General features: G+C 39.2%; 1 protein-coding gene across 1 annotated transcript in view; it reads left to right on the forward strand.

The window, feature by feature from the left end:
- Positions 1 to 18,645, forward strand: part of LOC107089818 (receptor-type tyrosine-protein phosphatase T-like) — a 309,070-nt gene that overhangs the window by 60,469 nt on the left and 229,956 nt on the right. Inside the window, exon 4 of the mRNA XM_015382802.1 lies at positions 12,176 to 12,285. Coding sequence (XP_015238288.1) covers positions 12,193 to 12,285 — 93 coding nt within the window. The 5' untranslated portion in view covers positions 12,176 to 12,192. The remainder of the gene's footprint in view (positions 1 to 12,175; positions 12,286 to 18,645) is intronic.

The raw sequence follows: 18,645 nt of genomic DNA on the forward strand, positions 1-18,645 counted from the left end.
AAAGAGTTATTCCACCAGAAAGGTGGAATAACTCTTTTTTTTTTCCCACTTTTACCCGATGTATTACACCATCCAGCTGCCATGCACGTGGGCATTGTTTAACTATAGCTTTGGTGAATTTCAATGGTGAAGTCCTCTGGAAATCTTCAATAATTGTTGTTGATTGCAGATGTGTCGCAATCAGCAACCCATTGATTTTTCATGTAAAGCGGGGAGAACTGCGTTAGGCTTACCGCACCGTGACGTCACTGCTGGAAGATGTCGGAGTGAGGTGTTACTATATTTGGGCAAAAATGGCCGCCCCCAGACTCAGTGATCACAACGAAATTTATTGTTTTGTTGTTTTTTTACTGATTAACGGTAAATTCATTAAATCACCATGAACATATTAGTTTTATGTATAAAAAAATTATCCATTGATTATTCCTTGCTGACCGGACTTTTCCTTTGAGCTATTGAGAGTTAATTTCAAGTGAATTATTTTTTTAACAACCCTAGTAGGAACTTTAGTGTTTTTGGGTTTGTTAAAGCGGGTCTGTAAAACTTAGAGGTTTTATAGTTATTTTACACATGTCTGAACAGCTGTTAGCTCTTGGCTTGACTCCTCCATGAGAGTGTTTTCCAAACTGATCTCCCTTCCTATGCATGTCTACTGCAGGGAATGAACTGATCCTCGTTGCTACAGCATGGAGCTGGCTCTGTGTGGCTCATTTAATGGCAGCTTTTCACCTCTCTGGAGCTGCTAAAGCGACATAACATTCTCAGTGCAACCTTCAAAAAATCACTCTAATCAACATTTCTGTGTTATTCCTGCACCCCTCAGCAGGACAACTTACTGGCATGAATTATTAGAGCCCCGGGTGTCAATGTTGTCCAGCAATTCAGAACATATCCAGACACACTGTTTTAAAGCTGCTGCTGTCTTTCCAGAGGCATCATGTTGCCCTGATTCAGAGCAGAGCCCAGGCCCCTCCACAGCTGCTAATAATTCATTTATGCCTCAGATCCTCTCAGCACCATTCCTGTGATAAACTGGAATAGCTTAGCGCCTGATAAGCAGGGCTCCCTGTTCTTGTGCTGTTCTCAATGCTAATATATTTTGGATTTAGCTTCTGGGGAACATCACGTGTCAGCCTGAACATCCCACCTTCACCAACCGAGCATGCACTAACTGCATGATGCCTACAGGCAAAGCAAACACATCTGTGGAGAAGAAATTGCTTTAAGGGTTAAAAAAAAAAAGTCATAATTGTTTTCTTCTTAATTGCTTTTTGTTTAAGCGTTGTTAATCTCCTGGTTGTAAGTCAGTAATTAGGGAACAGAAGAGCAATTGTTCACACGCAGGCTAATTATTGTTTGTACGGTAATGGCTCCTGCAAATCAATCGGCTTCCCTCTCTTTCACAAACAGACGTGTAAGATTTTTTTCTATTACTTTCCAATCTTGCTGAATACACAGAATTTATCTTAACCCATGTTTAGGGGCTAAATGAAGGATTTCCAATTAAGAAATTAAATTAGTTTGTTTTTCTTGCTGTCCCTTGATTCATCGTCCTTCTTCTATGATACTAACATCTGCCTTTTAGGTTTTAATAATTCCCTCATCATCCAGATTTATAACTGCAGTGGGAGGTTTACATAGACTTATGATCATGAATAGTATAACCAAACTGGATGTTTAAATAAGTTGCAACCTGGTATTTAACTAATACACTGTAAAATTGTCTTTAAAATGGAGCCTAGGTGGAAGTTCAACTGAATAAACTGCTTACTCTCCTTTTTTCAGGTCTTTTACCAAAAAGGTACCAACTGCTGGTTGGAAGAATAGAGTTGGAAGTGGAGCTGAAGTTAGCTAATGTTAGCATCCTTGCACAAAAGATCCCCATCAAGGATCAACAAAAGCCTAAAAAGAACTTTCACACTCCATTTATTGTTTAAAAGAAAACGGGTTTCATACCTTTTAATATTTTGTTGATTTTTTATCGTTTAGTTAAATTCAACCAGGCAAAGTTTTAAATCCGGGTGTACACGTTTATGTCAACTTTTGATGTTTGTTTCAGAATATTTATCCTCCTGCTGATTAACAAGGTTTTAGCCAATTTCTTTAAACTGAAGGCTATTACTTATTATTCCGTTTACTTTGTGAAATCCACCATTGGCAGTGAAAAACCCCCCAGTATGACACTGCCACCTCCATGTTTGACAGCTACAGAAAGCTGTTTGCTCTAAAATGCTCATCAGGACACCTCCAAACATCCAGTCTCTCTTTGTCTGAACTGAACAGCTAAATCTTTGTCTTCCAGCTGCAGCTCTTTTCATGTGCTTCAGCTGCACATTTCAGTCCAGCTAGGAGGTGTTAATTTATGAGTAGGCAGCCTGCACCTTGTTAATCCACGCTGGTGCTAAACTGGCCTCACTGTTGATGGTGACACTGACATTGGTGTTCCAGGACTGTCTGATTTGTAAAAAGCTTCATAATATTTTGGCTCCTCAGTGTTGCAGTAGATGGCACTGGTGCCTTGCAGCCAGAAGGTTCTGGGTTTGATTCCTGGCCCGGGGTCTTTCTGCATTGAGTTTGCATGTTCTCCTTGAGCATGCTTGTTGTGCAGTTAGGAAGCTGAGGCAGAAACATTTCTTAAGAGAAATAATGTTAAATTATTTAATGTCCTTGGACGGAGAGATAGAGCTCTCTGACTGAGGCATTTATCTACATACATTTATACCTTACAAAATAACACACATTCAACACAGGGGAACAAACCCACCACCTGCATAAATATCTTTCTCACACTTAAACATTTGGTTCTTCCCAAGAAAAAACACTTCAATTAATCAAGGACAAACATTTTACCAGATAAACACTCAGAACAGGTCTCCCTTTCATGGCATGAAGGAGGCTGTGTGAACTTACTCTTATCTCTCATGACCCTCCCTTTACCCTTGTCTAGAGTTCGGAGGCATCTGCTTTCTGTCCCCCCTACCTTAAACATTACAACATAGAGGCTGGTGCAAGATTTCTCTTAAATTACTCATTTTCAGGCAGGCACACTCAAAACATTTTATTTCACAAATAGGCCAAAGAAAAATATGGTTCCACAGTGGGTTCTCCGGCTTCCTCCCACTGTCCAGAAACATGACTGTTAGGTTAATTGGCTTCTCCAAATTCTTCTTAGGTGTGAATGAGTGTCCTGTTTGTCTCTGTTTTGCCCTGTGATGGACTGGCAACCTCTTCAGGGTGTACCCCCTCCTTTCACCGGTAGATAGCTGGAGATAGGCATCATCATCTTGTGACCCCGGTAGGGATAAGCGTGATGGAAAATGAAAGGATAAATGAACTTGACTGAACTGACATTGGAGAAATATACCTCTACATTTAACCCATCCCCTTGTTGAGCAGTGGGCTGCCATCGTGGGGCACCCAGGAAGCAATCAGGGGTTAAGGGTCTTGCTCAGAGACCCAGAGTGGCAGTCTGGGGAGAGGGACCCAAACTCAGAACCTCAGGATTCCAAGCTTAACCACTGGGCTGCATGCTAACAAAGAACTGGTTAATGATAGGTGTTATCATCGCATTGAGGCTCTGATCTGATGTTAAGTTGTTGGTTTGTTGGTAAAGAATAAATAAGGCCTTCAGATTCCAGAGGCTTAGATTGTTTTTCTATGTAGATATCGGATAGCATGCTTAAATACCTCTGAATAACAAAAAGCAGATATTAAAAACTCTGATCTCCAATCTTTATTCCTTCATATTTTACTCCTACAGCAGAGAGAGATTAAAGCAATGACTGAGATTGTATAATCCTTTTATCATAGACGTCCCAGTTCTGATCCCAGTATAATAAAAACCACTGGATTTATTTTTCAGTGCCAGTTTGACTCTGAAATGTTTTTATCAACTCCTGCTGCTGTGTTCTGATCAGAGCCAACTAATGGGTTTAAAGAAGGTCTAAAAAGCAGGATTGGCATCCTGTCCACTTCTCATACGTCTGACTTATCTTAGAAAACATGGAAACAGTAGAACCAGTATGTTGTGTAATCCCGTATTATAGTGTGAGATGTAATCCAGACCCCCTCTGCCTGTGTTCATATTTTCCTCAGAGGATTAAACTCTAATTCTTGTGACATAGTGAAAAACACCACAGGATTGATCAGGAAAACAAAATGTGGCTCTGATGAGCCGTCCAAAAATGTGCTCCCTTTAAATTAGCATTGAATGCTTTATCTTTATTTAGAAGGCTGTTAAAGGCAGTAGAACTGATGTTTACTTTTGTTGGTTAAACTAATGTGCATCACAGGGGGAAATAAGTTGTCCCTTTTATACTTTCTGAGCATAATTTCCAGTTACAAAGCTCTTTGTTCAGGAATGAGTCAGAAGGAGAAAACATCCAACATGTGAGCGCGACAATGCAAGCAGCAGACATTAGCTCTGATCATTATTACTGCACTAAAACATTTTTTTTTATGAACAACACTATGGAGAAACAGTTTATAAATAACAAAATAAACTAAAAAAGTCGAAAAATGATTAACTGTATTTTCTGGTACTTGCAGTTTTTACCTCAAACCTTAAAGGGGAAGTCCGGTCAGCAAGAATTAATGTGTCATTATTGATATCTAAAACTAATATGTATGGAATGATTTAATGAATTTAGCATTAATCAGTAAACAAATAAAAACAATAATTTTCATCGTGATCACTGAGTCTGGGAGCGGCCATTTTTGCCCAAATACAGTAACCTCTCCCTCATGCCATCTTCCAGCAGTGACGTCACGGTGCGGTAAGCCTACAAGCTAAATCAATGGGAACTACTAGACACATCTGCAATCAACAACAATTATTGAAGATTTCCAGAGGACTTCACCATTGAAATTCACCAGAGCTATAGTGAAACTGACAATGCCCACGTGCATGGCAGCTGGATGTTATAATATATCCGGTAAAAGTGAAAAAATAATGAGTTATTTCACTTTTCCGATTCCTGATCCTCCACGAACGGGTTGGTCATTGGATCGCCAACTTGAAGAGGGAGGATTTGCCATTTAACTTCTGGCCAGAGAAAAAAAAACATAATATGTAGCCAACATTTGGAAGAAGAATGTTTTCAAGATGACTTGGATAATAGCGCGTTGTGACAAACACCAGATACAGCACTGGGACTTGATCAACAGCCGATACCGCACTGTGACGTCACAAACCAGTAGGTGGCAGTAGTGTTCTTTGACAAACATGGACGTCTCCAGTAAAGCACATTCACATGAAAATTACTCTGAATTAAAAACGCTTATCATTTATAGAACAGTATGGAATCATTTCATATTTAACGTACTTTCAGAAGTTTGAATTATGAATATGCCCAGAATTTTCCTTTCCACTACGAACGGCAGCAGGAAATCACCCATACGCTGGCTGCAGCAGAGAGCTTTCAGTTGGGATTTTCAGTGCTGCCTTTTGGCGACATGCTGCAGGTCTGGCGCTCTGACCAAGAATTCCATATCTTACAATCCTAATGAACTGACTGCACTATGTTTTTAGGTGGACTTTCTCGCTTACAAAAATGTGAAAGTTATTTTTCCAACTTATCAAAGCAAATAAAGCCAAGCTGCTCTCTAGCTTGAAGCTACAGAACAGAGAAGATAAACAGCCAGAGAGCAGAGCATCCAGGGCGCCAATGCAACTTTCAACCAGTTTCCACATGTCGGCGTTTAACAATTTTTGACACTCAAAACGTTTTTTGTGTGAACCCAGCATCAGAGTGACTAAATTTGGGACAAACGTGTGAAAATAGAGTGGAAGTACAGTAGTATCCATTCAAAATTTTCCCACTTTCTTTGATGGGTCCTTGGCTGGTCTTCGGCTGGTCCCCTACAATTCCTTTTTAAACATCAATATTTGAACTAAAATAGTCTTTCTGTCATGATTTGTGGACATTAAGATCTAAAGAGAAGCGTCATTTTCTGGTCAGACCCTGTAATTCAGTGAAAGGGTGGAGTCAGAGTAAAAAAATATGCAAAAAGGGTCATTCCAGTGGCTGGAAGTTGGAGGGGATATTGCTGGGGCTTGCATGGGAGTGGACTGCCATTCAGCTGCCATTCAAAGCTCCTGTAGGCGTGTGCAGAGGAAGGTGCGCAGAGAAGGAGCAGGACCTCATGCTCTCAGCATCGTTGTATTGATCGGAACACAGAAAGATAAAAAGTTTCACAGAGAAAAGTTTGTGTGCGTTTATTAACTGAAACTGCTCTTATTAGTGATTAATGCGTGTATGCCCATTTAGCCCAGTTCTGTAACCGACTCCAAATGTTGACCAATGTTTTCCCTCATTTTGTTTCTTCTTTTATTGAATCTGAGACTCTTTATCACGAAGCTACAAGGATCTGAAAATGCGTGAGCGCTGTCTCATCATGACTTCACCCTGCTATAGCTATTGGTGAATCCTGTCTTGTCAAAACCAGAAGCAAATATTTATCTCTTTTGGAGATGTCAAAATTATTTAAAAATAATTGATATACTGCATATTTCTACTCAGTTAAATCTATTCTTTGATTTCAGCACCACTCCAGAGGTCCTGTAGATGTGTATTCTTTAAAAAAATCCTGGTTTTTAATGAAAAACTTGTATCTATGACCTTTAAATGTTGATGTAGTTCCTGTTCAACGAACTGCTGAATATTGATGATGATCGTGTTTTAATCAGTGCTCCATGACCTAAGAGCCATGAAATAGAGATACGGATAAACCTTTAAAATGGGATTCAAGCAAAGAGAAAAAACAATTCATTACATGCCAGTTATGATCCTTTCAGTTCAGCTCAGGATGCAGGAAAGGATTAAAAGACAAATAAAGAGAATCAGAGAGGAGAGCTGCCAGCATAAAGCATGGAGTTCATCAGGTTATGATTACCGTGTTAGAGCTGCTGTTATCGTTTCAGTGAAGACTGTTTTCTCTGCCTCCGAGGAAAACAGCAACGCTCACAGAGAAAACAGAGGGAGACAACAACCAGCAGATAAGGCTGAGTCAAAAAGTGACACAAACCGGTCTCAAGGGCGGCTCACGCTTCACACAAACACCAGATATTCGCACAAATTAAGGAAGACATTGTTTCATGAAAGATAAGGCCATGTGCAGACGTCTCACACACACACACACACACCAACTCATCCGGCGCTGAGTGATAAGGTGTTGAATGAAATAGCAGTTTGTAATTGCATTTCTTTGTGAGGATAATTTGGTGCACTCCACAGACCAGGCCCTTAATCAACACCTTGGAATTACTTATCCAAATCTTCTGACAGTTCCCTAAAATGTTTGTTTTCCTGTGTGCTTCACCTCATCTGACAGTCCTTTTGTTTCTTATTTAGTGCAAACAGATATGTGTTCCTTCCTCAGGAGCCAGGATTGTTTTTAGGGTGTTTTTCTGGTCAGTGGTGGCTCATAAAAACAAAGTAAATGGTATCAGAGACTGTTTTAATTCTAAAAAGTCATCTGGAGATTCTTTTTTGTGTGGCATTATCAGCCCTCTGTCTCTCATGGAGTCCACCAGGGAAGAATTATGGGGTCTTCGTCTTTTCAGCTAGGAAAAGGACAGATTGTAGAAATCTGAACAATGTTGTCAACCTTTCCTCTCGTAGTTGTGTCCAAACAGTGCATAAATGTCTTACAGTCATAACATCCTGCTGATTACTTAGAAATGTTTATGTAAAACATGCTGCAAATCTCTAAGGTTTGCTGAAAAGGCTGCTGACCTTTTCCAACAATGTTTTTCAGTTTTATCGGCTTTATTCTGTTGCTTACTGCAGCCCTGGTAGTGTTTACCAGCTTATTAAAACATTTGATTGCAGTAAAATAAGAATAGAAGTCTCTAAAAACGAAATAGCCTTTAAGTCAGTTCCCTTTTAAACTGAGGAACGACGCCCAAATGTTTTTCAGTAACTTCATATTTTTTTAGGTGGAAAATAAATAGGCAGGGTCATATTTATCTGCTTCTATGAAAAGACAAAAAAACATCTGATTCTTAGCAAATAAGGTTATAAACACCAAAAGGCTTTCCTGATAGCGTTTAGTCCTTTTTGAGCCTAAATAGCCTTTCAGCACTGGGCACCATGAACAGGCATGGCTCCATCTGCTGGCAAAACCACAGAACTACCAGAAAAACACATGTGGACCAATCGATAGAGCCCATCCATTTAGCCATGCCTCACGGTAAAGCAATAGCTCAACATTTTCAAAGACCAACCAATATGAATTAAACCAACTGTTTTACAGAAACTGAGATTTATTGAACCCTATTTAGAAAATCTTATCGGAACATTAAAGGGAAATCAAAATCCTGTTCCTAACAAACACAACATCAAAGTCAGAACCAGGCAGTCAATTCTTCTTTCTTTTTACAAAGCTGTTTGTGCAGTAGAGAACAATATTATCATTTCTATCACTGGTATCAGTATTAATCAGGATGTTTCCTCAGCATCTATTAGCTTAGCAGCTACATCTGAACCAGGGGGGGATTTATCCTTACATCAAACTAGGCAGTTGCCTCGGGTCTAGGGGCCCCATAAAACTATTTACATGTATAGTTAATACAACTATTCCTTATTTGTGCACATTAATTATTTTTGTGATAAATATCCTTTTCACCAAATCTAGCAATTTCCTAAATCCGCCCCTGATTTGAACGCCTCAGCAGCTTTAGCTCTTCTTCAGTGAAACACAACGATCAGACTGGATCCCAGCTTTATTGAAAATCATGTTGTTTCTTTGTGCTTCTTTCAATCTGAATCTTGAACTTCTCTACCTCATTCACACTTTGCTTTGAGATGCTAACTGGCTTAGCCACAATAGGCTACTTAATGTAAATAAACATGAAGGTCTTTATTTACTAACAAACTGATCAAAAACAAAGCCCAGAAGCTCAGTCTGAAAAATAGAGATCTTAACAAAGTTTTTAAAAAAAATACATAAACAACAAAATATGGAAATACAATTTGAAAAAAAAAAATAAGAGAAAGCAGCAAGGTTACACTCAAACCTTTTTTTTTTCATTAAAAGGTTTTTAAAGTCTTATTATAATTTTGCGATTTCCATTTACAAAATATATTTTGTTATCCTTTTATTCCATTTATAAGTTTTTTTTTCATAATTTTCAATGAAACCCAGTTCTTTCTTTAGTAGAAGAGCTAAAAATGAGATGCAGTCCTTCAACCTGAGCAGACCCTTCAGGGAAACAGCGAATCTGAACAAGAGTCTGTGCAGCTCACACCCGTAGGTGTGCTTTTGTCTCACTTTTTTTGGCTGTGTGTGTTTAACATGCTGTTACTTCTAGACAAGATGTCTGACACCCCCGCCCCATTTCTACTCCTTTCTTCAGTGTGAAATAAGCTTTTTTTCTGAAAACACAACCATAAACAGACAACACTGCTCTGTTACTAGGCAGAGTTTACCATCTAATACTCTGAGCCTGTTTATACGGCAAAAAATTATTTCAGTTATTTTATTGTGTATGTCAGTCGAACTCTTTTCTATTTGGTAAAGCTGGCGGGATTTCTCTTTCCCTTAAGTATTGTATTATATTAGGAATAATATCCAGAATATTCCCCTCTTACCTGCCCTCACCTGACTCCTACTTCAATGAGGGATGATACGGAAACCATCCTGAGTTAACGACCAATCAGAACCCCCTAGCAAGCATTAACCCCCAAATGACCTCCATGGCCAATCCAAGAGGAGGGATCAGAGCCACCTTTTTTTCCCCCTTTTAATTCCTTTTAAGACATACAGTATATTCTACTCAGTGCTCCCCACCACTGGTTAGAACTGAAGAAGTCTCCTCCTCGAATTGTCTTCTAGAAAACTTAACGTCAAGTTGCCTAGACTGAACTTTTCAAGATTGTTGCTTTTGATTCATCTCCGAATCTACAGTACCGTTGCTAAAATTCGAACTTCTGACGCATTTGACTACAAAGTGCACAAGGGTTCAAGTTGAGAAGTTGGAGGCCTTTTTTATGCTCAAAAAAATACGTCTAATGTGAAGGCAACTCACCTGTTGTGGTGCTGCAGTTTGTAAAGCATGAAGACCGTGGTTGAATCCCAGCCTGGGATGATCTGATGGTTTGATCCCAGCTTGAGACCTTTTGGTGCTGAGAATGTTTACAGATTTGAAATGTTGAGTAGATGTTACCTAATGTCTCTTATTTTTCTATAGCTTTTAAAATTAGCTCAACTTTTCTAATAAAACAGGTAGATTTACTGAACCAAACCCAGTGCAAATGGTTGCCTTCACTTTTTCCGCTAAATTCTGTAGTTTTTTATTTTTTGTTTTAGTGCATAATGGTGTTTAGGCTGAATGTTAGAAAAACAAAATCCCCCAAATGTTTCTGAATCTGCAATCAAAACACAAAGGTAAAAGTTTTTATCTGATTAGTCATTTAGACTGAATCTGTAATTGTCTTTGTACATTTCCTGTGATTGTTTCTCAGTAGTGAGTGAAAAACCTTCCTGCAGTTGAAGAAAATCAAAGTGCCGTCTGTCTTTTTGTCTCAGCGGTTGTTCTGTTATTCAGTCTGCAGGGTTACTTTGGGATTTATCCCACTTCATTACTACCTGTCTGTCTTCCTTTAGCTTAGACGAAGGCTTCTTTAATTTGTACAAATTATAGCCCATCTCCATGTAAATCTATCCCAACATGTGTCGAGTTTCATCAAAAACCTGATTAAGAACCCAGCAGATGCTCTGAAATTTTTTTTACATTCTGAAGAGATTGATAAAGCAAGAGTAACCTGAATGTTGAAACGAATATTCTGTTTTTTATTCTTTCTTCTCTTTATGACATCACCAAAATCCTCATGCGAGCTCAACCATCTCTGAATTAGATGATATTATATGAAACATGACATTTTTATATTCAAATCTTATGCAGAGAAAGATCTGCAGCTGGAAACAGCAGCTTTGCTCCAAGACAAAAACAAAATATTCTTTTTTTGGGAGTAATATTTGTAAAAATGCTGTTTTTAGAATTAATAAAATAAAATAGACTGCAGGAAACTGAAATTATACTTAAGTCATCTCATTTTGACAATCTTTTAAACTTAACTTCTTTATTGTTTGAGATTGTTTGAATTTCTTTGTTATGCATCAGTGTCTGTTGAGATAAAATATTGAATAACTTCTTGAATTCTTTTCTACAGTTTTAGATGGACTGCACTTAACTCTATAATTAGAAACTTCAACACATAAAGACTCAATTAAAAATGAGTTAGTTTCCGTCATTGCCCCCCTTTATGTCACCTCCACTAAGTATTGCTGGTCTGCATTCGATTCCAATGCGTTCTGCAGAATTTCCCTGTGAGCCAATCGCAAAGAGGTTCTGAAATCGTTGAACAGCGATTGTTGGCCACTTGAGGCCAGGTCTCTGCTTGTTTATTCTCCTTCCTCGTCCACTTTTTAAGCAGCCTGATGGATGCATTTTGAATAAAAAAAGCAACCTGAAAAATTGCTTCAGTTGTCAAAAATTAATGAAGAAGTAAAACCACAGAATCCATAATTCAAAACCGATTGACAAGAAAACCCAAAAAACGAAAAAACACCAAGGAGGAATAAACCATGGGAATGACAGAATAAAGAGAGTTCAGCAAACAGCAACTGCAGAGGAGGAATATATACGGCAAAAAGAACAATGGAGTAATCAGCTGGTTGGGAGCAGGTGTGGACAGAAGGATCTAGAAGGGATCTATGGGAAAGGAGACTGGCACAAGGGGCAGCATGGAATAAACAAGAAATACAACAGTGCTTAAATATCACTAGAAAAAACTTAGAAGACACTAAATGGAAATGAAACTAATGACTTAAAGGCACATAATGGCATAAATTAAAGTAACTGAAAACCCAAAAGTGAAACAATAACACCGACAAAGAAATCCTAATGTTTCCTAATCTGGAGATCATTAGGATTTGAAGCTCAGTTTATGAGCACTTCTTTCTGCTCTATTGCTCTTATATGAGCAGACTAGATTGATCATTCGACTTAAAAAGCCTGTTAGTTAGTTTTGTGGTAACGGTGAGTATTTGTGGCCGATTTGGCTTGCCATATCGAGAAGAAATGTTGTGAATCGGCACTATAGAAATGAACAGAACTGAAGTTAATATGATGAGCAATCAATAAAGGGAAATGTTCTGGTTTATTTTGCAGTACCTGGCTCAGTGCCCATGGAATCGCTGCAGAATACTCCATATGAAGAGAAGATCTTCATGCAGTGGAAAGCTCCCAACGAGACAAACGGTGTTATCACTCTCTATGAGGTAAGTCATTCATTCTAATGTCAGACATTTTTACACACTTTTTAAATGTGAATAAAAATCTTAATGTAAATATTGAAATTTGTTTTTCTTTTTTTTTTTTACAAATGTTATTTTTTTTTCTACTGTTATTATTTCTGTTCTCTCAGATCGGTCTTTACAAAGTGCTTCTTGTCATGAGAAATTGATATGTAAAACTCAATTTAATGTCTTCACATCCAGCTCATTTTGGGGAATTCTCCCCTATTTACAAATTACATGTGTGATACATTATTTAAAAGCTAACACTTTTTAGTTTCTGAATATATACATGGAAATTGGGTGAGTAAAACACAGCCCAAGCTGCATCAGTTCAAACATGAGTCAAAGTTGTTGTTTTTTTATTCTTGAAAATAATAGGTCTTTTTTGAACAGCAGTAATAAAGACATGCTGGCTTGTTGTGGCTGCTTTGTCATGTTTACATTTTGACTTGCTGCTATATCTGTGTTAATTGTGCTTTGGTGCTCGCTGTGTCCATAAAATGAACTTGGTGGTTGAATTGTGGAGAATCTAAGCTTTCTATCTAGCATGTCTACATTGGTAAACATTTTATTGGTGTAATTTTCATCCATTCTGAGTTATTAGTTGTAAAGGCTTTACAACAGGTCGGCGTCGACCCAGTGGGTTTTGAGAATTAATTTTATTTTTTTTTACTCTAAAACATTAAATTTGTAAAAAAAAAAAAAAAAAAGATTTTTTAAACAAAAAATACATGCCAAATACATTTAAACTAAATAAAATCTGTGAAACAGCAAAATTCGTGATAAAGGTCGTAGGGAAACGGCTGTTCGAAAGGTTGCGTTTCCGAATTCTCTCAAGTGGTGCACGACTTTATTTGAGTGAACAAAGTAAATATGATTGGTTGTTTATCAAGGGGGTGGGATTGTTGTGGCAGAAGGTTCGCAAGTAAGTTTCATTGTGGCCGGTTTGTCGGAAGCATCTTGCTAACCAGTTAGCAACTTAGTGCTAGTAGGTTCCCAATGGGAAATTCCATTGGGACCAAGTAGCACTAAATTGGTGACTTAGAAACGACGCTGTCAAGGAACGCTATGGACAGAGGAAACATGCAAGAGGAGGAGAGTTTAGTGTCGGAGGTCGTGGATGAGTCTCCTCCTTCATCCATTTTTTATTTAGAGGAGGAAAGCGGGGATGAAGATGTTGTGGAAGAGGACGCCAGGGCGGCAGAAGCTTGGTTTGGTGTAGAAGGCTTCCAGCCGTACATGTTTGAGCCCTTGCCTCGCAACGCTGCCAGTTCTGTTAGCTCTACGCCTGCCGAAGACACAGACGTCCATCCCCGTGAACACTGGGACGCAACTCAATGGGAAAGGAAATGATTCTGATTTCTTATTTCAACCGTTGCGTATATTAGCTGCAACATATGAATCAAGATGCTATGACCGAAAAAATCGATTGACAGATGACCGTTGATATATGATTGGCCGAATTTAGGTGTTCAGGCTGACGTATAACTAACTGGCCTGCATAAGATAACGAAAAAAGCACAGATTTTGAGACAGGATTTTTTCAAACTAGGAATTTTCTAACTTTTGGGACAATATGGTCTGATAAAAAGTACATTTATATACATGTTTAAGCCAAAATGGTTTGAAATTTCAATATAAGTCTCCTACGACTTTAAATTTCAAAGATTTTCAAAGTTAATTTCCTTTTACAAAATGTGTTTTTTCCTGAAACATTAACAGGACGAAGTTTACTCCATGGCGACCTTTTTGCTCTAATGATGCTCCGGCACAAACATGCTGCTGTGAGCAGTTTGTACTGCCGTTGCATCGAGTTGCACTTTCCTCACTCCCCAGTAAAACAGCCTCCACCGGTGGAGCAAAGCTTATCACCAACCACAGACTGAAGTCTCTGACAAGCCTTCAGATGAATAAAAATCCTCCTGAGGAGCTAGAAACAGGAGGTGTGCTGTGAAAGGAAAGTTGTTTTTGGATTCTGGCACAACTGTCAATTCATGTCTCATCAAGGGTTAGATGTGTTCAGCATGAGTTATTAGACATAAGCAGGAATCCAAGGATGAGTTTAAAGTTTTAACTGTGGGGAAAAACAGAGCCTAGAAGAAAGTTAAAGGCCTTGAAGGAGGCTGAGTGTGAGGATGTGGTTGCAGGGGGGTTTATTCAGGTTGAACTTGAGTTGAGCCCTCTACCTAATGAATTATTGACCGGCACTCCTCTGCCTGCCTGTGATATCACTGCATCGAGAACTCACCTCACACTTACACTTAGCAGAGATGTTGTTGTGTGTGTGGTCACAATTTCATCCCTTCGGCGTGCCCTGCAAGCAGCAAGACTTCCTCTGATATTTTAAAGTGTTCCTGATCAATACTTCTCAAAGCTCTCTGCACAAGTTTCTTGGTCTGTTTTCCTTTTTTTTTCCTCATCAGGAAACATTTTTCAGCCCCATCGTTTCATGCGTCTGCGGAATAAGTCGAAGAATTAAAGCTTTGTCCTTAGTATCAAATGCGTGTCTAACTAACATCAGCTAAATGTCTTTTTTGTTTTACTGTGTATTTCAGAACACATACCTCTTTTTCATTTTTCTTTTTTTTTCATAATTTGGATTTTAATTATTTTTCTATGTTTTTCAGAAAAAATTTAATTTGAGAAAAAATTGTGATTATTAAATAAATTGGCGAACAGAAATCAAAAACTATTCATAACAATTCTGATATTAAGACTAATAAGGGTGAAAGTAAAATTAAAATACTCCTGAAGAAGTAATCCCATAAATAAAGTTGAGTCTAAGTTTAAAAGCAGTTCAAAAAGTAAAAAAAAAAAAAAAAACACTGGACTTTTTTTCCAAGTTTGAAGACGTTTCGCTTCCCATCCAGGAAGCTTTCTCTATAGAAAATGTCTGGATTAGCGTTGCGTTCCAGGTTTTAATAGAATAGCCCAACAACAGCCTTGCAATGGCTTAAAAAACTCTCACAATGAAACTGGAAAACCAGCTCTACCCCTTAATAAATGGGATTAATTGCAGTCGTTATTGGCCTCCAATAGCCGATACTGGCCCATTCCTCTGAAAAGGCGATCTTTAATTGTCATTGTTGGCCTGGCTGACCTGGTGAGATATTTTGGTACCCTGCACAGCGATGGGAGTTAAGATGGTATTGGGAAGGAATCAACTCTATTGCTGTTTTGTAGGTTTTTGAGAGCTGAAACCAGAGTCCACCCCCTCTGTTTAAGGTTTTTTTTTTCTCTCTTAACAAAAAATGCTTCCTTCACACCCCTTTCAAACCACCTCACCTCTTTATCAAAAATTCTTTACCTAAAATGCAAACATTCTGGTCCCTTAAACAAATGTCATTTTTCCTTAAGGTGTATGTGTACGGGTATGTGTACGTGTATACGTGTGTACGGGTATGTGTATGTGTACTGTGTTAGGCCATGCGTCTGTGGAGAGGTTGTTTGGTTTAGATCAGAGCATTCTTCACTGCGTTGAACTGCATACACAACTCAGCTCATGGCGCTCTGGGGGTTTTGTCTTTAGGATGCACTAGTCTATGTTTAAGGGTTTTGTTTGGTTTGAAATGTACTGGGATTATGTGTTTGGATCTTGAGTTTTCCAGAGACTCCAGCAACATGGGATCGAGCTGTTTTTGCATTTAATTTTCTGACCATTATGTTCTGCTATGTGTCTTTTGCAGTAAAAGCAGTTGTATGTTTCTCTATACAATGATCATTATCTGCTTCTTATACTGTGAATAACGGTACGTTCACATTGACAAATTTACGTATTCCCTCTGTAGACGTGCCCAGCAGGAGTTATTTGATGCTAAGAGATTGGACAGATGCTTTTATAGATATGCCACAAGCAGGATTTCTGGTGGTTCCAGGGATGCGACACCTGGAATGGATGCAAAAAGATCATTGTTGGAGTTGGAAAACCTGAACTTCTTTGTCATGTTGTAAAAACCAGTTACGGACTGGATGTGGATGACTGCAGCGGAGAAAAAGCTTTTTCAATAAAGATAGATTGCTAATGCCGGAGATATATCAGGCAAGCGAAGCACCAGTGGTGCCATTGCTACTGAAATATTCTTTCTGCCATGATTTGTGCACATTAAGATCTAAAGAGAAGCGCCATCTCCTGGTCAGACCCTGTAATTCAGTGAAAGGGTGTAGGGAGTAAAAATAATGCATGACCAGGAGAAGGCCAGTGGATGAAAGCTGGAGGGGATTTTTCTGGGAGTCGCAGGGGAGTAGGCTGCCATTTGGCTGGTGTTTGACTGGGAAGGGCCATTTTACCATGAAGCACGAGGGTGGCAGCTTCATGCTGCGTTCCCCTACAGCACATTAATGAAGGACCACTTCCAAGGCCTTCAGATTCTGGGAGTCAGAAGATGGAAGAAAAAATCTCTTGATTAAATCACAGGAACATCTAGCTGCTTCCTCGACATTCAGACATTCAGCGGCTTCGCTGTTCTCCAGCTGATCAGCGGGGCCTCCGGCTTTTAGGAGCTGACCGAAAACCACGGCTTCATCATATAAACAGAACCAAATTATTCATGAAAAAGTATTTAGAGTGCATTTTAAAAGCGGCTCTCTGGGGAGGACTTTAAACAGAGCGGTGGGTTTTGGTGGAGTCGTCTGAAGGTAACGTCCTGCAGGAGCTCAGCATCTCTGTTCTCCAGGTGGCGCTTCCAACGCATCATTTTTTTTTCTTCTATCCTCGAAGCTCTTTCTGCCTCTTAACATCAATCTACCTCTCTCCTCATTCAGTGCTGCACAAAGCCTCCTCGCCATCATTTCTGAGACCTCCATTAGACCTCGACCGAGAGCTTGAAAAACACTCTCAGCAGTCTCTAAACCTCCTGGGTCCATCATCAATTTGGTCTTGTTTTCTGTTGATTTCATTAATATCAATCTACGCTCCCTGTGCGGCGAGCGGAGGCGGCACGCCGCTGCATCATCTGTTAAACATATCAGAGGCTGAACACAACGCACTGCTATTAGAGATAATTACTATAATTGCAGCTATTGACAGGATTAAAGGCATCATCTGCAACATCTGAAGGGGCTCTTGTTGTGTCCCAGCCTGCTCTGTTGTCTTTCATTTTCCTTTCCTTTCCTTTTTTTTTTTTTTGGTGCCGCTCTGTGTCCCTCGCTTTTCAGTCTGGGAACCAGATGAATTACAGCAAGGACAAGGGGGTGGGGGGTGGTAGGGTGAGATAAGGGGGAAGGAGGAGAAGTGGGAGATAAAAACAGGCGTGTTGGTGGAAACGTGTCCAAAGGAAGCACGCCGTCGCCTGATCAGAGGAATAAATCAGTGTGCAAATATGATCACTTCATCTCATGGATCTGTTACTATAATTGCTGCTAATTACAGGATTAAAGGACACATCTGGGGGCGATCTAAAGGCCCCCCTCCCTCCCTTCCTCCCTCCTCCTCCTTCTTCCCAGGAGGAGAAGCTAATGGAAGAAACCTCCCAATAATGGGACATTTTAGAGTTTCTATAAAAAAAAACTAAAAAACAACAGCAACAGGATGTTAGGTGGATAAATAAAAGACGTCGGTGTCGCTGGTTAAACTGGGTCCTTTCAGCCCTTTTCCCTGCACCTCTCTGACCTTTCAGATGCTACTCAGGCAGCAGAGCAGAGCAGTCGGCAAGGATCAGGACCCTGTCAATCCCTTCTCTGATTGCAGCATCAAACCGCTGAAGCGTCCCACCCGCCCCACCCCACCCTGACTGCTCCCTGCAGAGCTACTCCTGAACCCCTGCTTGCATAACAGACGCTGCTGCCGACATCGATTAGAAAAATGCAGCGAAGCACGTCATTAAATCATGGCTGCGCTGATTTGTTTTGACCAGTGAATTATTTTTTTTTTGCTGTTTTTGTTTTAGTTTGATTTGGAAAGCAGCATTTTTTAGTTTAGCTGCTCTGATATTTGGACTTTATAGGAAGTCAGACCTGATGAAATCATCACCAGAACCAAAGTGAACAAAAATCTTAACTTCCAATTAACAAACTCACCTAATTAAGGCTCCTGCTATGCAATTAATTGATGTTGTGACATTATGTTTTTTTAATTAAATGAATTTCCAACTGTCATGTTGTTTTGTTAACATATTCTAGTGGTGACCTGTTAGGAAATGCTGGACTGAGCTCTAATCATAGGTTAAATACTTTAGTCTGAACATATGTAGAATGAGTTTGCATAACGTCCATTCAGTAGTCAAATAAATTAACTTCAGGTCAAATATAAAGTAGTGAAACACAAATTAACTAATTATCTGCTACAAGCACAGAGGAAAAGAAATGAAGATGGTTGAAAACCATAATCAATAAAATGATGCATCT

Source organism: Cyprinodon variegatus, unplaced genomic scaffold (genome assembly GCF_000732505.1).
Source record: "Cyprinodon variegatus isolate N-32 unplaced genomic scaffold, C_variegatus-1.0 Scaffold13, whole genome shotgun sequence".
Classification (NCBI taxonomy): domain Eukaryota; kingdom Metazoa; phylum Chordata; class Actinopteri; order Cyprinodontiformes; family Cyprinodontidae; genus Cyprinodon; species Cyprinodon variegatus.